General features: G+C 54.2%; 13 protein-coding genes across 13 annotated transcripts; 6 read left to right on the top strand and 7 right to left on the bottom strand.

Annotated features, from left to right (window-relative positions):
* Positions 1 to 636: 636 nt before the first annotated feature.
* On the top strand, positions 637 to 3,187 carry LMH87_002954 (uncharacterized protein; the record flags this gene model as incomplete). Its single annotated transcript, XM_056194498.1, has 4 exons — positions 637 to 864; positions 934 to 1,091; positions 1,166 to 1,360; positions 1,414 to 3,187. The coding sequence occupies 4 exons, from the start codon at positions 637 to 639 to the stop codon at positions 3,185 to 3,187; spliced, it is 2,355 nt and encodes a 784-aa protein (XP_056051429.1).
* Positions 3,188 to 6,172: 2,985 nt separating this feature from the next.
* LMH87_002953 (uncharacterized protein) lies at positions 6,173 to 7,899 on the top strand (the record flags this gene model as incomplete). Its single annotated transcript, XM_056194497.1, has 5 exons — positions 6,173 to 6,532; positions 6,623 to 6,898; positions 6,947 to 7,357; positions 7,415 to 7,753; positions 7,816 to 7,899. The coding sequence occupies 5 exons, from the start codon at positions 6,173 to 6,175 to the stop codon at positions 7,897 to 7,899; spliced, it is 1,470 nt and encodes a 489-aa protein (XP_056051428.1).
* A 635-nt stretch (positions 7,900 to 8,534) lies between these two features.
* LMH87_002952 (uncharacterized protein) lies at positions 8,535 to 10,279 on the bottom strand (the record flags this gene model as incomplete). The annotated part of the gene is made up of 3 exons (XM_056194494.1): positions 8,535 to 9,113; positions 9,180 to 10,121; positions 10,205 to 10,279. The coding sequence occupies 3 exons, from the start codon at positions 10,277 to 10,279 to the stop codon at positions 8,535 to 8,537; spliced, it is 1,596 nt and encodes a 531-aa protein (XP_056051427.1).
* Positions 10,280 to 10,655: 376 nt separating this feature from the next.
* On the bottom strand, positions 10,656 to 11,140 carry LMH87_002951 (uncharacterized protein; the record flags this gene model as incomplete). Its single annotated transcript, XM_056194493.1, has 2 exons — positions 10,656 to 10,766; positions 10,868 to 11,140. The coding sequence occupies 2 exons, from the start codon at positions 11,138 to 11,140 to the stop codon at positions 10,656 to 10,658; spliced, it is 384 nt and encodes a 127-aa protein (XP_056051426.1).
* Positions 11,141 to 11,970: 830 nt separating this feature from the next.
* Positions 11,971 to 12,911, top strand: LMH87_002950 (uncharacterized protein; the record flags this gene model as incomplete). The annotated part of the gene is made up of 3 exons (XM_056194492.1): positions 11,971 to 12,262; positions 12,324 to 12,574; positions 12,675 to 12,911. 3 exons carry the CDS (start codon positions 11,971 to 11,973, stop codon positions 12,909 to 12,911), a joined length of 780 nt encoding a protein of 259 aa, XP_056051425.1.
* A 554-nt stretch (positions 12,912 to 13,465) lies between these two features.
* LMH87_002949 (uncharacterized protein) lies at positions 13,466 to 16,864 on the top strand (the record flags this gene model as incomplete). The annotated part of the gene is made up of 2 exons (XM_056194491.1): positions 13,466 to 13,606; positions 13,664 to 16,864. The coding sequence occupies 2 exons, from the start codon at positions 13,466 to 13,468 to the stop codon at positions 16,862 to 16,864; spliced, it is 3,342 nt and encodes a 1,113-aa protein (XP_056051424.1).
* Positions 16,865 to 17,218: 354 nt separating this feature from the next.
* On the bottom strand, positions 17,219 to 17,698 carry LMH87_002948 (uncharacterized protein; the record flags this gene model as incomplete). Its single annotated transcript, XM_056194490.1, has 1 exon — positions 17,219 to 17,698. The coding sequence occupies one exon, from the start codon at positions 17,696 to 17,698 to the stop codon at positions 17,219 to 17,221; it is 480 nt and encodes a 159-aa protein (XP_056051423.1).
* A 755-nt stretch (positions 17,699 to 18,453) lies between these two features.
* Positions 18,454 to 19,300, bottom strand: LMH87_002947 (uncharacterized protein; the record flags this gene model as incomplete). The annotated part of the gene is made up of 2 exons (XM_056194489.1): positions 18,454 to 19,115; positions 19,174 to 19,300. The coding sequence occupies 2 exons, from the start codon at positions 19,298 to 19,300 to the stop codon at positions 18,454 to 18,456; spliced, it is 789 nt and encodes a 262-aa protein (XP_056051422.1).
* Positions 19,301 to 19,568: 268 nt separating this feature from the next.
* On the bottom strand, positions 19,569 to 20,206 carry LMH87_002946 (uncharacterized protein; the record flags this gene model as incomplete). The annotated part of the gene is made up of 2 exons (XM_056194488.1): positions 19,569 to 19,927; positions 19,996 to 20,206. 2 exons carry the CDS (start codon positions 20,204 to 20,206, stop codon positions 19,569 to 19,571), a joined length of 570 nt encoding a protein of 189 aa, XP_056051421.1.
* Positions 20,207 to 20,456: 250 nt separating this feature from the next.
* On the bottom strand, positions 20,457 to 21,002 carry LMH87_002945 (uncharacterized protein; the record flags this gene model as incomplete). Its single annotated transcript, XM_056194487.1, has 5 exons — positions 20,457 to 20,540; positions 20,593 to 20,720; positions 20,771 to 20,783; positions 20,837 to 20,913; positions 20,978 to 21,002. The coding sequence occupies 5 exons, from the start codon at positions 21,000 to 21,002 to the stop codon at positions 20,457 to 20,459; spliced, it is 327 nt and encodes a 108-aa protein (XP_056051420.1).
* Positions 21,003 to 21,550: 548 nt separating this feature from the next.
* On the top strand, positions 21,551 to 22,270 carry LMH87_002944 (uncharacterized protein; the record flags this gene model as incomplete). The annotated part of the gene is made up of 1 exon (XM_056194486.1): positions 21,551 to 22,270. One exon carries the CDS (start codon positions 21,551 to 21,553, stop codon positions 22,268 to 22,270), a length of 720 nt encoding a protein of 239 aa, XP_056051419.1.
* Positions 22,271 to 22,464: 194 nt separating this feature from the next.
* On the bottom strand, positions 22,465 to 23,139 carry LMH87_002943 (uncharacterized protein; the record flags this gene model as incomplete). The annotated part of the gene is made up of 1 exon (XM_056194485.1): positions 22,465 to 23,139. The coding sequence occupies one exon, from the start codon at positions 23,137 to 23,139 to the stop codon at positions 22,465 to 22,467; it is 675 nt and encodes a 224-aa protein (XP_056051418.1).
* A 938-nt stretch (positions 23,140 to 24,077) lies between these two features.
* Positions 24,078 to 25,055, top strand: LMH87_002942 (uncharacterized protein; the record flags this gene model as incomplete). The annotated part of the gene is made up of 1 exon (XM_056194482.1): positions 24,078 to 25,055. The coding sequence occupies one exon, from the start codon at positions 24,078 to 24,080 to the stop codon at positions 25,053 to 25,055; it is 978 nt and encodes a 325-aa protein (XP_056051417.1).
* Between the last annotated feature and the right edge of the window lie 220 nt (positions 25,056 to 25,275).

Below are 25,275 nucleotides of genomic sequence, written 5' to 3'. Positions count from 1 at the left end.
CGAAAGGAACGGGCGCATCAATGCCGCTCTCCGACCTGGCCGCCACCCCCAACGTGCCAACCAGCCAACCAACATTTCCACCTCGGATAGAGTGGAAACTCTTGCTCACCAGTTCCACCCCGAAAACCGCCTGCCGCCATCCCAAAGCACACCGCACGCCCTCCTCTCGACACTTGCGCCGCGCTAACTGCGCAATGGCAGGCCATGTTACCCATCCCCAGTCTTATTATTACTTGGCTGGTTGGTCGCCGAGTTGCCCTGTCATGCAAGCCCCAAGCCCCCAGCCTGGCTTCGCGTCTGTCCCCCAAAGTCCCTCGTCTCCAGAGCCTGCAAATCACCGTTTCTCCAAGTCCCCATGTCTACATTGCCAATCATCCTGCCTCCTTGACTGCTGGCCCGCCCGCTGGTCTCCTCCTCCACATCTCTATCCTCCTACCCCATTGGGGTAGTTCGATTTATTTCTGCTTCTTCTGTGATCGCATTAGGTAGCCCCGTTGCCCCAGACCATTGCCTTCGTTGTTTAAAAGGACCCTGCCGCCCTCGCCTCTTGGCAGCGGCTCTCCTACACCCCGTCTGGCTTTCTCTTCTTCCTGGCCGTATAGTCAAGAGCTTTCTGCCAAAGCTCAGCCCTGCACCATGGACGGGCTCAAGAAGATTCTCTCCCGTCAAAAGACGAACCAGTCTGGCGACCACGAGGGCGAACTCCAGACCTTTCGCAAACAGCACAAGTACGACCCTTTTCTCGGCGAGGACAAGCTGCGCGCCGTTGACTCGGCCCTCGACTCGGGCAATGCTGAAAAGCTACGCGATCTTGACCACGCCCTGATCCAGGATGACTCGCCCTATCCTGAAGTCCGCGCTGCCGTACGTGTTGCCTGCCAGATACTTGCGACTCGTGCGAGTTTGCAGATGTTAGGCTAACAGCTGATCCAGGTGCCCCCCGTGGACGAAGACATGCCCGTCGATACAATTCGTGCCTGGGTTATCGGTGCTGTTCTCTGCACCATTGTCTCGGCCTGTAACGTCCTGCTCGCATTGCGCCGTACGCCAATCTCCATCAGCTCGACCGTCGTCCAGTTGGTCGCTTATCCGTACGTAATTTCTGTTACACCCTCAGAAATAGTAATCTATTGTACAAGAAGCAACAACGCTGACGTTTGCCTAGTATTGGCTGCTGCTGGGCCCGATTCATGCCCGAGAAGAGCTTCCGCGTTTTTGGGCGCAACTTCGAACTTAACCCAGGCCCGTTCAATGTCAAGGAGCACACCATCATCACCATGATGACGGCCGCCGGCTCCGCCATCAGCTATGCTTTCGATATCCTTCTTGCCCAAGAGGTATTCTATGACCAGCATTTTAAGTAAGCACACTGCGCAAATCTTTACGCGAGTACGCCTTTTAACCAGTTTTCAGATGGGGTTTTCAAATCCTGCTCGTCCTCTCAACCCAGGCCATGGGCTTTGGTATTGCTGGCATCGCCAGACGCTTCCTCATCTACCCCTCATCGATGGTGTGGCCCGCGACCCTTGTCACTTGCGCCGTCATGTACGCGCTGCACAACCATCAGCCTGCAGATCCCCATACTACCAATGGCTGGAAGATCGGTCGCTACGCCTTCTTCCTCATTGTTTCCTGCAGTACCTTTGTCTGGGAATGGGTCCCACAGGTCTTTGCTCAGATCTTCCAATTCTTCAACTTTGCTTGCTGGATTGCCCCAAACAATGTCGTTGTGAACCAGGTCCTGGGTGCCCAGTCTGGTCTCGGACTGATCCCCATCTCTTTCGATTGGAGTATCGTCAGCGCCTTTCTCGGTAGTCCCCTGCAGGCACCCGCCTTTGCCCTCACCAACGTGGCTGTCGGTCTGCTCCTAGTGACGATTGCTGCCTCTGGCCTCTCTTGGGCCGGTCCAGAGTTTTATCGATACCTTCCCATCAGCGCCAACACAAACTATGACCACTTTGCGAAGCCGTACAACACGAGTCGTATTCTCACCCCAGAGTTTACCATGAATGAGACTGCCTATAAGGAGTACTCGCCGATCCTGATATCGCCCACCTTTACGCTGTCATACGGCATGTCCTTTGCCGCCCTCATATCGACACTGGTCCACGTCGCCCTTTTTTACGGCCCTGACATTTGGCGCCGCAGCCGCGACGTGCGCTCCGAGGAACCCGACGTTCACCTGAAGCTGATGCGCAAGTACAAGGAGGCTCCCGAATGGTGGTTCTTCGCTATTTTTGGTTTGAGCTTTGCTTTTGGCATGATTGCTTCCCAGTGCTGGCCCACCCACCTGCCATGGTGGTCCTTCATCATCTGCATCGCCCTCGGTGCTGTCTTCTTCATCCCCGTCGGCACCGTCCAGGCTATCACCAACCAGCAAACCGGTCTTAACGTCATCACTGAGCTGGTAGTCGGCTTTATGCTGCCTGGACGCCCTATCGCCATGATGATGTTCAAGTGCTGGGGCTACATGATTGTATTTTACGGCCTCAACTACATATCCGACATGAAGATTGGCCACTACATGAAGATTCCCCCTCGCTCCATGTTTGCTGCACAGGCCTTTGCTGTCATTTGGCTGTCGCTTGTGCAGGTGGCGACGTACAACTTTTTGATCGGCAACATCAAGGGCATCTGCACTGAGGACCAAGCCCAGGGTCTCATCTGCCCGGCGGCGCGCACCTTTTTCAACGCCAGCGTCATCTGGGGAGTCATTGGCCCCGCCAAGATGTTTGGCGCCGGCCAGCTCTTTTCATGGCTGAACTGGTTCTGGCTCATTGGCGCGGCTCTACCCGTTATGCAGTATTTTATCACGCGCCGTTACCCCAAGAGCATCTTCCGCTACATGCTGACGCCGGTCATCTTTAGCGCGGCTGGCCAGATTCCGCCCGCGACGCTCTACTACTTGTGGCAGTTTGTCACGATTGGTCTGGTCTTCAACTGGTACCTGCGCCGCCGCTACTTTGGCTGGTGGCAGCAGTACAACTACACGCTGTCGGGTGCGCTCGATATCGGAAACGCCCTGGCGAGCGTCGTTATTGCGCTCGCGCTGGGTCTTGGAAACGCCAACTTCCCGGACTGGTGGGGCAACACGGTGTCGTACACCAACCTCGACGGTTGGCACAATGCGACGACAAAGGTCTTTCAAAAGGGCCAGACGCCTTTGGGGCCGGAGAAGTGGTTTTAGAGCCGCCATGCTGGCTCGTTTGTATATAAGACAGCATAGAATAGATTATTTACCAAATCAAAATAAATTTGGATCGACATGATTTTTTTGTACGATTATATATGCATCGTGAATGTTGTGGAAAGAGGCGACAGACTACGCCCGTGCGATACAACAGCCTCGTACGAAGTCTTTCCTCACACTAGATGGTTTTCCTACTCGAGCCTTTGGACCTACGCCCTGTCATCAATCTCCAACTCACGATGCGCGGCATGGCATGTGTGTGTGTGTGTGTGGAGATGCCGAAACGGCTTTTCCCCTTCCTTGCCCACTGTGGCTTGCCAGTCATGTCGAGCCTGGCAAAAACGGCAACGGAGCGGCAGCAGGGAGGGGGCAACGATAATACCGCAGTAGGGCCAGAGAGGCCAGGACATGGACCGGGGATTTTTTTGTCTCTGCTTCTCTTGGCGGTTTTAAAACATGCGCGTCACATGGCAATTTGCAGACGGCAAGCGAGAAACATTTATCCCAGGCTGGGCAAATGCCCCTCCCCGCTCCTCGATTGCCGCCGCTGCATGTCTCGGCCAGGCCCCAGGGTTTGCCTCCCCGAGGTCTCTTCCATCTCCTTCCTCCGCCTCCTCCACGTGTGTCTGTTTCCTGAGCCTGTCTTTTCTCTGCATCAGTTACCAGTACATTCTCTTCGCCGGGTGTCAGCTGGTGTAGCCGATCTCATGACGGCATTATTTTGCCGCCTGTCGCCCCAGGCACCCACAGCCGTTGCGCTGCTTCGAGATTTGCTCTCGAAATCGGGTAGACTAGCCCTGGGTCCTGGAACCAATTTAATTTCGCGCCGATGGTACACATCTCCACCGACTTCTTCCTAGGTACTGGCACCTTGATTGCTTGACGATCGGAATAGCTGAGCAGTGGAAACAAGACCGCTGAGGTGACCTGTTGCTAAACATTGTGATGGCGATAATGTTCCGGATATTTGTCCATTATTATTAACGCCTGTCGGGTGCTCGAGTTTTATGGGCGTGAGGCGCCGCAGACAAAGGACTCTGTGCCGTCTAGGCGGTTTCCTTTGACCGCCGTCGCGCGTGCCTACGAGACTCTGTTACTGGTAACGGTTGGTCAAGCCCCTTATCAATCGCCACTAAATACTCCGTACACAAGTTTTGCATGCCTGGCTGTCGGTGGCTGGGGGCGCATAGGGCCCCCATGCCCTCTTCTTCAGATACTTTTGCGCTTTGCTCGTCGCTTTGCTCGTTTGCCTGACTCGTCCCGTCAAAATGTCTTGTCGGCCGTGCAGAAAGCTACACACTGACGCTCGGCCACAGCGCCACGATTGAAGCAAAACCAGCAGCCCTCTAAATTTACTGGTGCGCTTCGTCTTGGGGCTTTCCAGCTAAGAGGTCCTATGGAGGGGAGGGCCTGCCGCTTTTACCTGGCACCAATACCGCCCGTCTGGATCCACGGACCGCCAATAATATTAGCGTGTATTAATTAGGCTGGACGAGCAGCGGTTTGGTCTCTGAGTTTTCCTTCTTGTGCTGCCCAGTCTTGACCCCACCCCGCGCCACGTTGTCTCGGTATGTTTTTACTGGCTGCTTGGCTGCCAGAGCTGCTAATCGGGATAGCAAAGTCGATCAGGGGTTTGCGTACCTTGCTGTTCCGCGTGGTCACTGGTGGGCTCGCCTTCGGTTTTATTGCTTGCCAAGCCGGGGGCCACGGTGTGCCTGATTATTGCTCGCATGGTCTCTTGGGATGGCCGATGAAAAATTGCAGGAGCAGCGGCAATCAAGCTCAGACGTCAAAGGATGCCGTTTCTTTCCCGGCCAGAACAACAACCAGACGGCAGTCGGAGAGACAGGCGTGGACAAGGGAGCCCCTCCAGTTCGACCAGGTTGCAGCGACTAGCTGCGTGGTGGCCACCTCTCGATGATGCCTGCATGAATGGTGCTGTGTTTCTGCCACGAGGTACCAGTACGGCAGATGCGAAGATGGTGTTCTGTCAACGTCAGTTGTGCCAATGGTGGGTAGCGGATAACATCCGAACCACCCAGGAACCGCCTTGATGGCTTGGCTGTATCTCGCATTGATTTGGGTCGGTTGCTTGGACCGGCGGCGGTTCGAGGTAGACCAGCCAGCCACAAACTCAAGTGCTGGGCCGCAGAGGGCAGACAAGAGCGGCGACGCAGCTAGCTCGTCTTTGGAGGCCCAACTTCAGCCCATCTCATATTCTAGAGGAGACGGCCCCAGCAAGGCCAGCACTAGGAGGCCATCCCCTGTCTTTTGGTCCCTGCACAAAGAGGGGGCACGGGAAAGAAGAAACGGCGCTGGACCAGGTCCAGAAAGATGGTGTGGGCAAATCCTCGCGTGCAAAAAGAGCGACCTTGGCTTGGACCCCGGGCGAATAGCTAGCCGACTTCTTTTTTTTCGTTCTCCTCTCCTCATTGCACAGTAGTCTGGATTGTGATTTTTCTCGTCTTGCATCAATCGCATTGCTGTCGTTGTTGCGGTGTGTTTGTTACTGGCAAGTCTTCGCGTCTGCCCCTCGTCGCTCATCGCCCATCGCCACCAACAGCGCTGCCTCCTGCCCGCCTGCAAGCGCCCACGCTGGCTGCCAATCTGCCACACCCCCCGCACCCAAGACCGTCTACCTGCAGCGTCGCCCAAAAGTTCGCTGAATTCTCCCCCCCGCTGTGCGAAACCGCCGAGTCTTACGACGAATGTCATCATAATACATTGAATTGAGGGGAACAACACGGCGATTGAAGCCCGGCCGGCCATCTCCGAGTCACAAGATCAGCACTACAGCGAATCAGCACCTGCAGTACACCGGGCCTTGACGCAGGAGCCAATCGACCGCCCGATACGAGCAGAGCAAAGGACCGGGCTGCACCACCGCAAAGCAGCGCTCAGCAGCACTAATCCAATTAAGCCAAGGCTACCGAGACTCCGAGACCGCCCCCAGCCGCGTCGCTTGCTGCAGCTCACGCCGTCATGGGTCTCTTCTCCCGCAAGGATAAGAGCCGTCGCGGGGACGCTTCCCTGCCCACCTCACAGTCCACAAACAGCTTCGCCTCGTCAACGTCTCGCTCTGTCATCAACAGAGTGTCGGCTGGAAGCATTACGCCGGGAAGTCCTCTCTCGCCCATGTCGCCTGTCAAGCTTCCCAAGATGGATCTTCCTCGCCCCCCGGATCCCCAGCTTGACCCCGCTGGCTACCTGCGCAGCCTCGGCGCCGTTCGCGAACGCACGAAGATCGTCTTTGACAAGCTCATGGCCAATAAATTACACCATTTTGATGTTGATATGACCAAGTTCCCTGACGTCGTCACTTTTGTTTCGGGCTTGATCAAGGTATGCATATCGCCTCGCCTGCTCTGGCTGCCTCTGGCTCTGCCAAGGCTGACTCTACCTTGCCTCAAAAACTAATCTTGTATGACGCAGCGAGACTACGATGCGCCGTTCAACACGATCCCCGGCCATGGTCGCTACCAGCACTTTTGCGTTGGCGGCCGCGATCGTATCGCAGACTTGCTCTCCACTTGGCCCTCCACTGTGGATAACACAGAACGCTGCCGTCGCCTCATTGACCTGTTTCTCGTCAGCGTCCTGCTTGATGCCGGCGCCGGCACCTCCTGGAGCTACAAGAGCACGGAAAATGGCAAGGTGTACAGGAGATCCGAGGGCCTGGCCATTGCGAGCTTGGAAATGTTCAAGACTGTAAGTGCACGTTACCCCGCATGCAAGCGCCACACTGACACCATCCAGGGCCTCTTCTCGGGCAACCCCGACAATAAGTACCAAGTCGATTTTCAAGGTCTCGCCAACTTGACTGTCGCTCAATTGGCCGCCGGCTTGCAGTCTAAGCCCGGCAACGAGCTTGCCGGACTAGACGGCCGTACGGACCTGCTGCTAAAGCTATCCGATGCGCTCAAGAGCAAGACCGAGTTTTTCGGCGAAACGGGCCGACCCGGAAATATGATTGATCACCTACTCTCACACCCTTCCACGCAAGCATCTTCTATCCTCATTGTGCCGCTGCCCGTTCTATGGAACGTGCTCATGTCTGGCCTGGCCCCAATCTGGCCTCAGTCGCGCACATCCATCGACGGCGTCTCCTTGGGCGATGCCTGGCCTTGCGCCAGCATGCCGCAAGGAGCTGGCGCCTGGGAATCTATTGTCCCGTTCCACAAGCTCACGCAGTGGCTGACATACTCGCTGATGCAACCCATGCAGTCATTGCTCAACATGCACTTTGCCGGTACCGAACTCCTGACTGGTCTGCCTGAATACCGCAACGGCGGCCTCTTTGTGGACATTGGCGTCTTGAATTTGAAAAAGGACGATGTAGATCGCGGCCTGGAGAATTACTCAGATTACTGCCGCCGCACAGGCGTCAAGGGCGTCGAGGTAGCACCCATGTTTGAGCCCAGCGATGATGTCATCGTCGAGTGGCGTGCGGCCACCGTCGGCCTCCTCGACCACTTGACCCTCGAGGTCAATAAGCATATGAAGAAGGACTTGGCAGGAAACGAGATGACGCTGGCCCAGCTGTTGGAAGCTGGTAGCTGGAAGGTATGTGCAGACTCGACTGGCCCCAAATTTATAATAATGCAGCCCGTGTTAACATTGACCAGGGTGGCCGTGAAATCGCCGAAATCAACCGGCCAAATACGAAGGAGCCCCCCATCCTCATTGACAGCGACGGCACCGTATTTTGAGCTGCCAGCACTCTTCTGCACAACGCCATATTTAAACTAGATGCGCTCTTTAGCATGCCACCGCGCTGAAAACCAGCCTGTTTTACGCTATTGCCCTGTCACGACCAACCCCCATGTCACCCCACGCACTCCAAATGAACGAAATGAATACAACTTTAGCCACCATCGTTAGCGTAATGTTTTATTCTCGACATATCTATTCTCCTTCGTGAACCTTTTTCTTTTCCCTTTATTTCTGCTTTGCATGCCTCGTTTGTTGGTATTACTTAAGTATAGATGGTGCTTACCACAGTTATAGACACGGGCTACACAGGTTGTTCTTACTTGTAAAATCAGACACAATCGCGATCACATAATTCTTTTTGGAAGGCTTGTAGAATTGTATAGTGAGATGGCTGTATTTTTTGCATTATAAGTTGTACATGGATTTATATTTTCCCTTTGTCTGCATCACCCCTCTCGTCCCTTTTTTTCTATGGTAGTATACAAAGACGCTGTCCGCCACATTCACCACTACAACCGTCGAGTAGTATTTACACGCGTCTCGAACCAGGTCCAAAAACTAAGTCTATAAAACGCGAAAGGAAAAAGAAAAAGCAGCCCATAAAGTAACCACTGGCGTTGGGCTTTTTTTTTTAGTTCTTTCCCTTGTATTTTCTGCTAAACTCGTCGCGCTCCTGCTGCTTGCGCTTGTCCTCGAGCTTCTTTATCAGCTCCTTGCGGTTGCGCTCCGCCTTTTCCGCGTCGGACGCGGCGAAGCGGCCGCCGAAGCTGCCGAGCTGCTGCGACATGCCCTGCTTGGCGTCGGCGAAGCTCGTGTTGACGCGCTCCGTGAAGCTCGCGGGCTTGACGACCTCCTCGGCGGTCGTGGTGCGCACGTTGGCGGCGGAGAAGCCGCCGCGGGGCGCCTCGTAGCGGATGCCCTTGGGGATGTGCGCGGGGATGGGAGAGGCAGCGGCCGCGGAAGAGGAGGCGGCAGATTTGGCGGCGGAGGCGGGGGACGGAGGAGGGCCCATCAGGAGGCCGAACCGCTGGCGCAGGGCCGGGATCTCGAGAATGAGCGAGGTGAGGAGAGTGGCGCTGGCAAAGGCGAGACCCATGACGTTAACGCCGGCGGTGAGGAAGCTGGTGAACAGGAAGCCGATGCCTCCCAGTGCCCAGGCCATGGGCTTCATCATCTTTTTCTGCGCTTCAGCCATGTACTTTTGGCTGACCTAAGCAAAAGAAAGCTGGATTAGCATCGAGAAGACCAATGTGCTCATTAAAGAGATGGGACTCACCTGCAAGGACAGAATCATGACACCCGTAGCGAGCGCAGGCAGGATAAAGTACGGGTCGCGAACCGTCAGGTCTGCGAACCACAAGAGACCAGCCTGATCCATGCCCGGGACCGGCAAGTTGCCCATCTGCCGCACGAGCTTGAAGAGGCCAATCGTAAAGGGAAACTGGGCCACCACCCACAGCAGGTTCCAGTTGTTGACGCCGTACTCCTTTTTCAGTAGGTCGGCGAGGACCTTTGCCTGCTGGCGCTTCTCCATGCCGTCCTGGCCGGCCGTCAGCGACTCCTTGGTCAGGCGGTTCATCTCGACGGCACGCGGGTCGGCCTGCATGTGCGCGACGCGCCCTCCGTTGCGCAACTGCATGACGTGCGGGATCAGCATGGCGGCGCGCAGCGCAAACGCCGACGCGACGATGCTGGCGCCCCAGCCGAGGCCCGTGAGGACGTGGATGTGCTCCAGCGTCCACTGCATCACCGACGTCGGGCCCCAGCCGTTGTCGAGGCCCAGCGCCTGCAGGTAGCCCAGCTCGTTGGGCGACAGGTCGAGGATCTCGGCGGCGCTGAGGCCGCTGCTGCTGCCAAAGTCGCTCAGGTCGCTGTTGGCTAGGGGTGGTGTGGCGTTGGCGGACGGCTCGGTCAGGGATGGTGCGGCGGAGATGTTGTCGGTGACGGCGTCGGTGGCGCTCGAGGCCGCGTGCTGCTGCTCCTGCGCGGCGGCGGCGGCAGTCCGGTTCGCCTCTTCGACGGCTTGCTCGCTGGCCTTGCTGCTGCCGCCGCCCCAGCCCCAGAGGGAGAGATTGCGGCTCGCGGCGACGCTGCCGAGGGCCATTGGGGCTGCTGCTACGCCGGCACCGGCAGGAAAGAGGCGGGCGCGCATGCCGTGGCCGGAGATGAGGGCGGCATTTCGACTACTCGGGATCGATCGTGTGGCGAATGTGCGGCCCTAGAGAAAAGTCTCGTGTTAGGGGGATGTGGGCGTTTTGCCTGGCTGGAGGCTCCGTGAGAGCGGATGTGGGCAATCCATACATTTAATCGGCTTGCTGATAGGCCGCTGGTGATTCCCGAAGGAAGGGACCGGGCAATTCCTCTGCTGGGAATCATGGCGCCAATGTGATGCGGTTGAGATACGAGGTTGGTCAACGGACAGGGTCCATTGGTGTGTGTAGGTGGGCGACTTTTTTTGCAGCGACAACCGGACCGGATAAATGTCGGGGCCAACTGCCAGACAGCTGGAGGATCGTGACAACAGTGCCAATACATGCTTGAATTAGTGCAAATTAGCACTGGAGAGGATGTATTTGTTAGTGATGAGCTTTTGTTCATTTTTTTTGTATCTGTGTGCAGGTGCAGAGGCACTGCAATATCCCGTGGCAGCGGGCCTGACCCTTTTCCGACAACTCTTTAATGCGTGCTTTCTTTAATAATAACAAAATGCTTGTAAAATCACAAAACTCTAGCCATTGTTGTATCCGTTGTATTACTCCAAACTCGAAACATCAGACAGCGAGACGCCCGGCACATGGCGCTTTTCGCGCGCCTCGATGCCAGGGCCGATTGCGTGTGCTCTTCTCCGCGTGAGGGGGAAGACCTATGGTGGCAGCCGATTAGCACACTCCAATTCATCTGCCCATGCTTTCTCGCGATAGATGACTGTATATGAGTCCCTTTACCATCATCGGAAAAGCTTACCTTGGTGCCGCCCCATCCTAGTCTAAACGCCGCCTCGTGGGCAAACAGCTCGCCGAAGCCGAGCATCATGCCGTTGATAAATGGCAGCAGGATGTTGATAGCCGTGCCGCGCAGCAGCGACCATATCGTCGGGGGCGTGTAGAGGATGACGGGCGAGCTGGACGTCGACTCGGGCGAGGTGGAGAGCTCGTCGCCGGGCGAGTACTGCTCGCTGTCGGAGCGCATCGTCACGCCAGACTCGGCGAGCGGGTTCGGCTGGTCGTCAAGTGACATGGTGGCAGCAAGAAGGTGATGTGTGTGGTCTTCGTCGTTGATGTCGATTCGCTCGCGGCCCCAGCACACTGCGAATATTGTTGAGCGTAGTCGGAGCGATGGCAGATGACGGCTGTTGAGGCGTCTGGGGGAGCTTTCCGAGATCCTTATGTAATAGTGGGCCGCTTGCACAAGGCGTGCATAACTAACGATGGCAAGTTGTGAATTATTGGGCTCGTCATTACGACTATGTAAAGATAAATGTATATTTATTCATTACTGATATTGGTCCTACAAGTAAATCAAGACACAGATTACACAGGACGCACCTAGTATCACTTGTCCCATTGTGCCGCAGTGCCAGTACAACGTGCAATCCCAACAACTAGTTGCTGAATGAGCCTTGCCTAATATAAGCAACGGCCGCTAAATAACTCGGTTGCCAAGTTCATAACGGCCCGGAATCATGCCCCAATAAGGCTTTTAGGCCTTCTTCTTCGACGATCCACTCCATCTACGGCACACAGATTTGGATGCCGAGAAGCAGCCCATCACCATTTGCACAGCTCCCAGGGCTGCGACTGGTCCACCATGCTCAGCTTGAAGGTCAAGAGTTGGGGGGCAGTGGTTGGGATAGGTTGCACCTAACCGTTGAGGCTGTTGTTTTCAAGATGTATCTTATGGATATATACTGGAAGTTTTCAACCTACGGAATATAAAATGCAGACAGCTGCCAGCATTCTCTACTTACTCGGCTCCTGTTCCACACGCATATAATCAACTATATCCAAAACATCGAGCTTTTCCTTCAGAGTCCTTCTTATCTTCGTTCATCAATCCACCATATCAACATGCCGGACACCTTGAGTTTGCAAAACAAAGTCGCCATTGTTACTGGCTCGGGCCGAGAAAATGGCATCGGTGCGGGAATCGCTCTCGCCCTCGCTCGCAACGGCGCCTCTGTAGTTGTCCACTTCGCGTCAGACTCTTCGAAAACCCGCGCCGCTCAAGTCTGTGAGACTCTACGTAGGGCTGGAGGACAGGCCATTGCGGTGCAAGCGTCTCTCGATACGGTCGAGGGCGCCAAGCTTCTCGTCAGGAAGACCCTGGAAGGCTTCAATACAGAGCACATTGATATTCTGGGTAAACAGTCGCCTCGCACATACTGCATCAATCACAAATATGTTCTGACGATGGTATACAGTCAACAATGCTGGCGTGGCCTATTTTTGCCCCATCACGGAAGAGCTCAATTTGGAGCAGCTGTCCAATGTGTTCCAAATCAACGTGCTTGGCCCATTTTACATGGTTCATGTAGTTCTTCCACACATGCCCCGCGGCGGTCGTATCATCAACATCAGCTCGACGAACTCCAAGAGAGGCAACGTAAACATCTCGACATATGCGGCGTCCAAAGCTGCTCTGGACAGCCTCACCTGGACCTGGGCCGGCGAAGTATGCATTCCATCTTCCTTCTGCCCCCTACTCGGTGAAAATTACAAATCAATTCCATGAACAATACATAATAAGGAGAATCGCTGCTGACAACAAACAGCTTGGCCGGAGCCGAGGCATCACGGTCAACTCCATCGCTCCCGGCCCCGTGCTGACCGATCTCTACCCGAAAGGCCACGAGCAGGCACTCATGGAGACCGAAATCGCTTTGACGAGGGCAGAAAACAGGGCCGGTACGACTGCTGATATCGGGGATGCCGTTTTATTGATAGTCAATGAAAAGTCGAGATGGATCACCGGCCAGTATATTTCTGTCAGTGGCGGAGTTACGTATTGAAGCGGGCGGAGCTGAACGCCTTGCTAGGGTGTGCTGTCCATCGAATTCAGCCGCACTGTGGCGGTCGCGACAGAGTTAAATGTTAGTTAAAGCGTAATCAGCCAGTTATCCGCACTCTTGAGGATTTAGCCTCTTGCGCTATCGACGCCTTGCAGGACCCTCGTGCCATGCATTGCCCATGCACGGCGCTTGCGAGTTGGAGATGCTGATAAAGACAGCGGAGCTTCCACCTCTTCTTAATAAAGATCTTTTTCTTTGTTGCTTTGAGTTTTAGGCCTGATTTTCGAAAATCCGTATTTTTTGCCGCTGAATCCATCATGGCGCCTCCAGTTTCGGACGTCGAGCCAATAGAGATATTCGATACAAGACAGGCTCTTCGTATAGGTGCCTACAGGGAGGCCCAAGCCGCCCTCGATCGCCTCCCGAAAGCTTCAACAACGACAGAGAATGCGATACTCTTACGGCTAGAAACATGCAATGCACAAGGAGATTATTTGACTCTTGACAAATTTGTGACCCGCTTACTGGATGAGGAAGCCAAGCTCCCACCTCCCATGCTCGACTTGCTGAGGCTTGCGCAAGCACGGTGTAAGATGCTGACGGACATGGCCATGTCTCAATACCTCACAGTGGGTCATGCAACTTGGAATCGCTCCTTGAAAGAAATCGACTTGAGAGTATGCGATCAAACAACAGTAAGAATTTTGAATCATGCTGAGTTGAACGACAATTCACTGCTGACCCATGTCAAGCTATTTCTCGAGGCCGAGTTCCACCGCGGAATGCACGCATGTATACACTTTGTGTACAATTCCAAAGACGCCACCAATCGACCGCGGAATACAGAATCTGGGAGTGAAGATCTCGACGACTACCCCTTGCCCTTGCTGCGAAAGGACGCCGCCGTTCGACTGACGACTGTTGTTCGACGTCTCTTGCAGCACTCGAATCCACATGCTGCCTTGAGCATCTTCAACGTGCTCACCGGATGGTATGAGCTCGATGAAGTGGATTCGAAGGTGTTACTGCAGGAAATTCTCGACCATGGTGTCCGCGATACCCTGCTTGCCGCGCGCGTGTATATACAAAATGCCACTGCGATTGCGCATCGCGCTACATTTGAGATAGCAAACATCCTCATAACCGAGGCAAAAAATGCGGTCGCATTTCTCGGCCAGAGCGAGTATGCCAACGAATTGCGCCTGCTAGAAGCGAAAATGGCATTTATTGCCCTCGGTGGCCTCGACGCGCTGTCAGGACCACTGTCATCTGCCGTGGTCGAGGGAGAATACGTGGCCATGGTGCAGGACTTTATGCTCGCAGCGCATTACAATCTCGCTGCCAAGGCTGTGACAGAGTATATGGCCTGCATCGACTACGTTCGTCAACCGACTCAGGTCAACGAGATTATCGCGCTGTCAGACTTGCTCGGCGCCACCAGCGGCAACAATGCATACCTGTGGACGACACGCCTGATTGCCCTCGGCAGTGCGCCGCTCCAAAGCCAGATTGCGCTTGGTCGCCAAAGCGTGTGGTGCCAAACATATTTGGAGGAGTACTCTTACACCGGCGCATGGGAAATCGCCAGGCGATATGCGTTGTACTACAGCATGTATTACCACAAGATAGGGGACTGGACGCAGCAGCTATACTGGTCCATGGCTGCAGCAGAGTTTGAGGGTCGCATCACCAATGATCCTCATACCAGAATGTCGGGCATGTATCACATCTTTACGGTCATGATCCTTAGGCTGCAGAATATGTCAAGCGGGTACGAAGAGTATGATATGGAAGAAGTGCGACAGTTTGGCATCGACGGCTTTGAAGCATGCGAGCAGGCCGGATTCCAGGACCTGGCCCGCAAGTTCCTCGACAAGCTTTCGAACATCGGCATTGTTCCCGAAGAGCTTCTGGGCGCATCGCAGGAAAACATGTCATTGGCTGTAGCGCCACTAGGTGAGCCAAAGAATCTGGATGCGAGCGAACTACTTGCACTGTATATTGAACAGCGTGACCTGTTGGACCGGCTACTCGACTACGAATGTGTCGATCAGGCGTTTGAGCTGCACGACCAGCTCAATGCCTACATGGAGCCAATCTTCAAGGTGCTTCGTCATGGAACAGATCTGAAGCTCCGCTCGGGCGACTACGCCTCCATCCAGAATGCGATGGACTTGCGAGTCGCTGAAGGTGTACTGCACATCCAGACGACCACGTATGCTCAGCGAGATCGAGCTTTTACCATTGCCAAGACGGCAGCGGCCCGTTGTGGTGAAAATGGTCAGCTGCAGACACAGCGCGCGGCCTTGCTGGTAGCCGCGCAATGCGCGTTCAAAATGAAGGAGCCAAACTGGGGCAAAGTGGTGGTAGATCTACTGCACCAAGCGGACGACTGTATGGATGTGTCACGTAAACATGTGACTGCCACCTCGCGACTGGATTCTCTGGATCAGAAGCAGCATTTGGTGGCCAGCTACGGGCGCAGCGATGTATATGTATTTGGTTACATGGTCATGACGGCTTTGAAAGACTCCAACGACATTCTGGCGGTGATGAATCCGGAAGACAATATTTCGTCAGAGGATATCTGGGCATGGATGCAGCGTGGCAAGGGAAGAAGCGTGGTTGACTTGATCTATGCAGGAGAATGCTTGGAGCCCGTACAAACGCCGTATGCCTCGCTCACCGTCGCGAATAATGTGGCAGGTACAAAGCCACTCGCTGGGGAAGTCGATATCGGCGTTGCTCTACATGATGTCCAGTCCATGGCAGCCGACTATGCTATGAGCAAAACGGGATCATCGATGATCATGGTGGATTGGTTTCTCACCAGTTCTCACATCGACATCATCATCATTGACGCTGCGGGCCAAGTGCATATAGAGATTCTCGACTTTACCTTGGAAAACGCTATGAAGAGCTTGATGCGTAAGCCGTTTACTCTGCGGGGCACTGAGGATGTGAAGGCGTGGAAAGAGGCATATCTTGCGCAGTCCGAGTTTCTAGGCGACCTCTTGACAGTGGATGCGCTCTCTGAGCTGGACTGGCTGGTAGAGCCGCTGGAGAAGCATAGCAAGCCTGGTGATCTCTTGGTGCTATGTCCTTCAGGTGTGATGCACGGTCTGCCCCTGCATGCGCTCTCCGTTGCCGGCCAACTCCTGATTGAGCGCAATCCAATCGTGTACACGAGCTCGCTATCGCTGCTGTTCAACTGCTACAAGAGTGCCAGCAAGCGCGAAACAGCAGCGTCCAGCTCAGCCGTGTTTGGAGTATACGGCAAAGCTGGCCGGGACCGTGGTACCAAGTCAGCCGAAGAGCAGAAAGTAGAGGTAACTCTGGAATCGGTCGCGTCGCGGCTCGACACCAAAGTGGACTACGGGGTTTCGCCCGAGGAATTCATTGCCAAGTGCAAAGACCAGCACATCATCCACTACCATGGTCACGCCATCCTCGGAAAGAAAAAGGCATCCCGCTTCGATCAGTCCCTTGTGCTGGCCAGCTCCTCCCACGAGTCGGATCTTCTGCACTGGGACGACGCCATTGACGACTCCCTGCTCCTCAGCGGCAGCGACGAGCTCGGCCCGGCGTCGCCCTCGGCCCATCTCAGCGCGCGGGACATGATTACGCAGTTGAAGCTGTCTGCGCCCCACGTCACGCTCATGGCGTGCAACTCGGCCTCGCAGGAGTTTTCCGCGGGCGACGAGCCGCAGGGCATGATCCCCGTACTGCTGCTCTGCGGCGCGACGTCTGTGCTGGGCACGCTGTGGCCGATTCTCAGCGCCGATGGGCGCGCGTTCTCGGAGAGTTTTTACACGGCGTTTGGGGAGACGGGATCCGTGGTCAATCTGGCGCGTGCGGTGCAGCAGAGTGTGTTGTCGATGAGGGCGACGCGACCGGAACCTGTTCACTGGGCAGGTTTTGTACTTCATGGAGCATGGTTTCATAAATGTTAAATCAGGTCAATTGATGATTTTATGTACTGCTCTAAAGTAGCTTTGATTGTTACATTCAAAAAAAAAAAGCCAGTTCTTTTTATGAGAACTTGTCGAAAGCCAGTGAAGCTATACAATTTGACGTCACGCAAATTTAGCTTGGCATGCAGGGCCTCATCGGCCTTTCCAATTGGTATTCTCAGATGTACAGAGACCCTGATAGCCAAAGCAAAGAATCATAACGTCTCTTATTTTAGTTGACAAGTAAATTGGCCGCCTTATTGGTGGGTGCTTAGTTGCGCCTGCTCACAGCCGGATGCAATTCAACGCAACTGCAAGCTAATGCTATTTCACCAAAATCCATTCCTGGCCAACTTAAATATCGTTTTCTACAGCACGTTTTAAATCCATATTCATCCTAGCGTAACCTTCTTTCAGTTGCGTCATTTTTCCAGTAATCGAAACCATTGGTGCTAGCAGGCCGCCAAAATCCTCGCCCTGGCTAAAGACAGTCTTGATTTCCGATCCGCTCTGCTGCTCACGAGTTTCCAATAAGCACCAGTGGTTGGTATAAAAGACAAAATCAGCAAAAATTTTGCCTCTCCAGCGTAGTTCGCGCTCCGGGATAAGTGATGTAGTAACGTTTGTATAGCTTTCAGCGTCGCCACTTGCGTCCGTTTTTGGTTGAATTGTGATTTTTTGTCTGCTGCCCACAGATATTTCATCAAATGGTGGCTCCAATTCGATGGACGTGACAAAGCTGTTCCATTTTGCCCACGACTCAAGGTCCATAAGCTTGGCCCATACTTTAGACGGAGGCGCATCAATAGTGATGGATTCTTCGATGGACGTCATGATGTAATCGTGAAACTTTCAAGTCCAAGTGGCCTTTGATGCTCAGGCTGCGGAACTGCGCCGGGTCTTATGTAAACTTTTGAAGCCCTAAACCGAGCTCCACATATGTCTTATGGAAGGATCATACCGCGCGCTTATTTATTTGGCTTTGAGCGCCTTGAATAGTGGCCTGTGGCGGCGCGGCTACCCTCCTTCTCCATCATGAGACTTTGGTCGGTTCCCTACTTGGCGCGCTGTCCCCGAGCGATAGATTTCGCCCTCATTATGGTACAATCAGATGGACAGCGTTGCTGGTACAAGACATCCGATACGCTGTGGTCCAGCTCACAGGCATCCATGGCAACGTGGCGCTCGATTCAGACTATGAGGACCTTAAGGATTTTTTCGTTTCAAAACTCGGTGTCAAGTCACTATGTTAACGCCAAATGCCATCGTGACTAGACGCAACGCAAAGCACTTGAACTGGGAACGATCTGAGGTATACGTGATTTTCCGGGTATTTGCGTTAGCAGGGACCTTGTGTATGCGCGCGTACCTTGATCCGGAGGAGCTGCGACAGAACGGTGAACTTGTTTTTACGCGCCAACTTGGTCGGTGGTGCCTGGTAATAGGAATGCAGTGCTGAATTGATCTTGTGCTCGTTGTTCTTAGTTTATACTTTATTCGTCTTCTCTCTAGAATTTCTTCTTCTTTTGTACTTTTATTTGACATGGCAATTGGCTATGCGCCCGTTCTCTAGCTCCTCTTGTGGTGACCTATCCAAAGGCAGTGAACCCCGACAACTCAACGCCACGCAGATCCGGATTCCCATCCAGCGCCTCATCGGCCTCACCGATCGGCGTCTTCGGATCGACAATCTTCGTCCCCGAGCTACCCTTCAACGGCCTCAGCAAATATTTCCGCGGATCTGTGCTAAACCCAACTTTCGTTTTGATGCCCACATCAATCGTAAACTTGCCGTCGTGTCGCACCAGCAGTGCGAGCTGAAAATGCTCCCACACGCCGTCCTGCTCCAACTCATTCTCCTCGAGCGTCCATTGCACTTGGTTGAGAACCGGCCGGCCAGACGCCACACCGCGGATGCGCCGCTGCGCGTGCCGCGTGTACGACACGGAGCGCTGCGCCGAGGTGCTGAGTGCCGCCATCCCGCCGCCGGAGGAACCCAGACCGGCGCCGAACCTGCGCTCGATGTGCTGCGCCGAAGGCGCATCGTGGTGCCTCTCCGGCCAGTACTTCAGCACGCTAAGCGACGAGGCGTCGCCGGCGAGAGGGCGCAGCCGCGCGAGGATGCTGGCCGACTTGAAGCGGTGCCGGTTGCCGGGCGGTCCGCCGAGCTCGAACCGGAGGACGAGGAGAGCGGCGGACGCGGTCGCGTAGTGGCCAAACCGCGATATTGTCAGCGCACATGTCACAAAGCCTGAAAAGTACTCTCGTTAACTTGATTGTGGCGATGAGCAGCTTGTGAGTCTACCGACTTTGCCCAATCTCTTCGCTGGATATCACCGCAGCGTCATATTGGAAATCGTCGTCTCCTAAATATTCATCGTCGTCTTGGAGGGAAATTTTTACGGCCTTGTCGGCCGCAAAAGTTGTGGCATCCATGGGCGGGAGTGAGTCTCTGCGAAGCTTGAAGTTGAGCAACTTACATAGGGCGAGTCAGCCTCAAGTCAGCCCAACGCCACACGCGCGACTATTGATACACGTGATGCATGTGCATTGAGATTGACGCATGGGCATAATTTATACACGCTTTGCGAACGAATTGTTTTCATTTTTGTTTGCTGAATTTTCTTCCTAGCATGGGTCGCTTCTTGTACGGTAGGAGAACGATCTGTCCCGCCCTACTGTCTGGGTGGTATTACGTTCCTAGTTAATACCAATAGCTGTCGGAGTCTGATCCATCCAGTTTTTTCTCTTTTTCAAGCTTTGCAAGCAAGTTTTTGACGCGAACAACAACAGCCTTTCCGTACTCTGGACCCGGGGGCGGCATCTCGACACTCAGGTCGTTGCGCAGCCAGACGGGGCGGCGCTCCAGCGTGGCTGCATCGACGGCTTTGCGCATCGCCTCGTAGTCGTTGTCATCGTAGCCTCCGCCTAGGATAATGGCCGTCGCCCCGTCGACAATGTTGCCCGTGCCGACACTGCTGGTCGCCGTCTCTGGCTCGCTGCCCTTGAGAACTAGCGGCAGGTCCTTGACGCCGGCCTCGGGCGTTTTGACAAAGTGCACCACTACTGGCGGTCAATACAGGTGAGGCTTTTATGGTGCTACAACTGATAGCGTTGAAGAATATGCATACATTCGTATTCTGGCTTGAGCCCGGCAGCGACGGATTCACCGATTGCCTCGCGCCGGCCGCAAACAATGACGGGGATTGCTTTGGCAGCCATGGTTGAAGCCACAAAGGTGCGTGATAGGTAGCGCTGAGTTACTATATGACGAGTGGTAAGAAACGGGCGCGACAAGGCGATTGGGTTGCAGCTTTGGCGCAGTAGCTTCGAAGATATCATTGCTTTCGAGATTGATGGAAGAGTCGGAGAGTTTAAGTACGTCTCTCGGGATGGCTCGTGTTGGGACTAGTACCAGTTGCTGAGTGGCGTTGTTAGTCCTGGAATGGCATGGTAGTTAGTAGTTACGTAGTCGGACGAAGACATCTCCAGAGGTGAATACTGGGGCAACAAAGGGTCTGTAAGCATTAAGAACCAAATTCCAACAGCGTCTATTAAACTATTTTTGTTGCAGGTACATTGTTCTTCTCGGTTACTTGCGAGGGACTCTTAGGTTTGCCTTGATTCGGGCCAGCAATTGCTCCCGCGTATCAGTTGACTGTGGAAAGAGGTTGCGCTGTGTTTACAGTTAGCCACTGGTAGTTGCGGACGTCGTGGGCACAACTCACAGCCTCGAGCCATCTTCGCATCTCTTCTCTTGTCCATGTATCCGGTTCTCCTTTGGGGTCTTCTTCGGCAGGAAACATGTCGCCAGAGAGCATCCATACCGTAGCAGCAGCTACTACGCCTCCAAACGCTGCGACAAATATTAGACTTGTGAGCGCGACAGGCCCCGTCGCCACTTACCAAGAACCATGTTCTGCAAGAGTTAGTTTGCGGCTCCCCAGGCCGGGCTAGATTGGTAGCACTTACCTTTGACTTGAGCGTATTGTCCAGTATGGTAGGCATTTTGATAGCGATGAAGCAAAATAGATGAGTCGAGTGACTGACTGGTGAAGCTGTAAAGGCCAGGTCTACAACTTCAGCACGTGGTGGAGGAGGTACTGTACCTACGTAAGTGACTGCGTGGCCTGCACATGTCGCGGTTTTAGCGGCCAAGACACTTGGATAGGAGACACATCTCAAGGAGCTCGCATCGATTAGTAAAAAAATTGTTCAGCCTGGGGCATCTAATCTCTAACGGCTGCCATGTTCAAGTTTCAAAAATACATATTCTGTATGGTAAACATGCTGCAGCTTTTATTCGTTGCAGTGTGCCAGGTTGAACTCGCTCGCCTCCCCAGTGGATCTTGGTAGGCGCTTGCACCACTGCATCAGCACCAACAAGAATTACATTGGTCGCATTTCCTGCGAAACACTCAGCTGCTGCCGATCCTGATAGGGAGCAAAAAAGTTCCAAAGTTAATCCCAGCTCATGACATCTCCTCCGTTGAAGCTGGACGGGGAGCGAACCGTAGTGATTTAGCACGTGATTTCCCCTAGGCCAGAGTGTTACGCGCCTGGCAGTTCACCATGCTCCAACCTCTGAACTAGGACAAGCTTCCGTCAAAATCGCCGTCGGCGCATCAGAACAAACAAGAATTGAGTTACCGTCGCCGTACTCTTCTCTCCTACCTCGCTTTCGGCATGCGCTCTTCTCTACTAGATTGGCTAAGGAAGCCCTCCTTCTGGTGGCCGGGCAGAAGGCGGCCGGCTGACTGTCACACAGCCAGCGCTTCCTCGGCTGGGCCGCCACATACTCCTGACGACGGAGACTATTCGCCTTCTCCTGCAGACTATCCTGTGTTTCCTCCGCCTCCGCCTCGGTCCATCTTGGAGAATCAGACGCAATACTGGGAGGGTATTACCGCGCGCAAATTCGGTGCTCCAGAAGGCGTGTTTGAGGATTCGTCGTTGTTTGCTCTCTATCGACTCTACGAGTTCCTTGTTCTAGATCACGTCATCGACTATCGCAACTGCCTTGAGGCGTTCTGGCGACAGCGTAATTGGGCTGTTCAAGACATTCCCGACCCAAAAGACGGGGATGCAGAGAGATATGCGTTTCTCGCGGGATGCACGTTCCTACTCTTGCGGTCATTCAACGAGCGTGTTGCGCTTGGCCTACGGCGCGATAATCCATCTTTGATCACCCCTGAAGAGGCTGAAGCAGCTAGAAACGTTCCAGACCACTTGCGGCCATGGGAAAAGGTGCCAGAGTGGGCAGCAGCCGTGACTCCATTGGAGGACACCCTCGTGATTCCGACTCTGAATGGCACTCTTCTGACGGGTAAAAGCGACTCAAAGGCCGACCCAGACTTTCTGGAAAAGAACATATTGCTGTGGAAACCACATATATCTTTCACCTGATTTAATGCCAAGTGAGATATTTGCATTTTTTATTACATATTTAGTTATGTACCACCCAAGCCTAACCTCAATATACCCTCTGTGCTGTATCTACCATTGCATTTCCATTCCGCCCGCTGAGAAATACTGATCATGGCGTTAATAAACAAGGAAATAGCCTGGAGATGAAATGTGCTCGCCACTCAGGCAAGAGGCTAAACGAACGCGTCGCGTCCGTACTGTCGGCGATAGGCCTGGTTAACCCGCGTCCGCAGAAATTCAGGCGTGCTCTCATGGCGAAAATGCCGAGCCCAGTCAGTTGCCGTTGACACCTTGACTGGCTGGTTTCCATGACTGCGGATGTACTCGTGGATGTAGGTCACGGCATCGTCCAGATCATACGGGCGAGCCTGGTCTCCGCCAGCGAGTAGGCGGCTGATTTTGGCGGAAAAGGCATACGACCATGGGGCCGCATAGATCGTCAGGCCAGCCATGTCAAAAACTTTGATGTTTTGCTTCACGGCTGCCGTGGTCAGCTGTTGATGGATTGGTCCCGGCATCCACATCTGTGTTTCCGTGTTGAGCCAGTCCGTCCCAAGACCTCGGTAGTGTCTTTGCGCATCATGCATGGCCTCGTCCAACAGAACACGGGCATTATTGCTAAAGTCGGCACCGAATATGTCCACATCGTGGGTGGCACGTCGAGATTGGAGGTGCAGAGTATTGACAGCGCCGCCCACTGCCACGACTGTGATGGTCTGGCCACGCTGCACGACATAGTTTGCGACATGCTTCAGTGCGGCAAGAAGAGTATCTCTCTCAATGTCCCGTGTGACTTGCTGCACAGGAACACCGTAGCGGTCCACGCGGTTCCTGGGGACGTGGATCATGACCTCCTGTGGTGCGCCAATCGTGATTGGGCCTGTGGCTTACTGCCGCGCTCGCCGAGGGGCCGGTGCGGTGTCATTTTCGGGCTGAGAAGAGCAGTTGCCCATAGTGAATAATGAGTGAGTAATGAGTGCTTGAAGTGACGTCAAGTATTGGTCTGAGGGAAAGGAGCCGAGAGGGCAGGAAGCCAATGGACAAAAGGAAGAGCGGTGTTGCGCCTCAACAGGCCCGACCAACCTAGACGGTCCAGGTTCATCTTATATAACAATTATGCATCATAGCTATTTTAGCCCGTCGTATCCGTTCGAGTAACTGACACTGCCTCGAGAGAGCTCAAGCGCCCATTAATCCGTGACGACATGGCCGTTCTGGTCGGCCGTGAGGCCAGCCTGGGCGACTATTTTTCACAGCCTTCGTTTCAGCCTATCTGTCTCCTCACGTACATAAATAGCGAAGAAACATATGGAAGTTTCTATTCTTAGATGTTAATTTAATCGGGCAGCTAAATCATGTCATTGATTCCAGTGACTGGTGCTGCAGGTCGCTATTTTAGGTCGACATGGCCCGGTTGGTGCAAAGGAATTGGCCTGAAACATGTCAAACCACACCATTAATGAAATTGACCAGTCAATTTTAGATTCGTTTTTTTACTTTCCCCCTGTTCCCCCTCACGGACCCTTCCCGGGCGCTTAAAGCGCTGGTTGAATTCCTCCCGAGTCTCTCTGCAAAGCGCTGTTAGTTCAAGCGGCGCCGCTAATCCGGCCAGTGGCCGCTCCATTCAGTGTGGAGGCGAGCGACAGCCTGGCGTCCTCTCCAAACATGGACCGGGCCCGGCGGCTATTCTCCTCTGCCAACCACTAGACCAAGCAGAATGGCGTAAATCTTTCAAGTATCATGAAGCCAATCCTCCCACTTCCATCGTCTATGACGATAAACGAAAATGACTGGATTTGAACCTGTCGTGAGAAGCATCAAGACGCGCAAGTTTCCTGAACGGCGCTACGCCGAGCAGCTCATCAAAGCGCATCGCGCTCACACTGCTGTGCCCCCAACCGCGTCGGGAAAGGCTTCCATCCGAGTAGTGTGCATCTCCGACACGCACAATACACGTCCAGAAGTGCCTGATGGCGATGTTTTGATACATGCCGGCGATTTGACAGAGAACGGGTCGTTTGCAGAGGTGCAACAGGAGCTCGCGTGGCTTGAATCTTTGCCTCACAAATTCAAGATACTTGTCGCTGGGAATCATGACGTCTTGCTCGACAATGCATTTCTAAAAAAGTACCCAGAACGCCGCTACGGTCAAAACCAGACGAGAGACGACCTCATCTGGGGAGACATCATTTATCTTCAAGATGAGATGACTACCCTCCACTTTCCCTCTACTGAGCATGAGAGCGGCACGCAAGACGAGCAACCCTCCTTGAGGAGCCTCACGGTTTTCGGCAGCCCCTGGACGCCCAAATATGGGGTTTCAGCCTTTCAATATCATCCAAACAATCAGGAGCATTGGGAGGCTATTCTGGGCTCGCTAGCTCAACGGCCAGACATCATGGTCACACATGGCCCGCCGCGACACCACTTGGACAAGCGCGACTTCCACCAGGCAGGCTGTCCGCACCTGGCGCAGGAAATACGGCGCATTCGCCCTCGTCTATGTGTCTTCGGGCACATTCACGCTGCCTACGGTCGTGAGCATGTCCTGTTTGACGGAGCACAAGAAGCCTACGAGGAAATTCTCACGGGCTGGGCTGCGTGGGGAGGTGTTCTGCGGCTGGCGATGGCGGTCGTCTGGGCGAGGCTGGCGCATTTCTTCAGGCGACCACGCAGCGACGAGTTCACAATCTTGGTCAACGCTGCCGTAGTCGGTGGCCCTGGTAATCAGCTGCGGAATGATCCTATTGTTGTTGACTTGTGAACGGCATTGACATGAATCGGCAAGTTACAAGGGCCCCAAGCTCTTCGTCCGCATATTAGCCCCATGAAGGACATCAATCAGGAACTATTGAGAGCGCCGATGAACCCAATCTTCAGTTTCTCTTTGACGAGTAACGGCGATTGCGATGTGCGGAAAACGTGTGTCCGTACTGTGACGAGCTTTACTCCGGACAGTGTCCGAGCATCCCTAGAGTTGCTCC

Source organism: Akanthomyces muscarius, chromosome 3 (genome assembly GCF_028009165.1).
Source record: "Akanthomyces muscarius strain Ve6 chromosome 3, whole genome shotgun sequence".
Taxonomy (NCBI): domain Eukaryota; kingdom Fungi; phylum Ascomycota; class Sordariomycetes; order Hypocreales; family Cordycipitaceae; genus Akanthomyces; species Akanthomyces muscarius.
The sequence above is the reverse complement of the archived record's forward strand: the minus strand, read 5'-3'. Positions and strand labels throughout refer to the sequence as shown.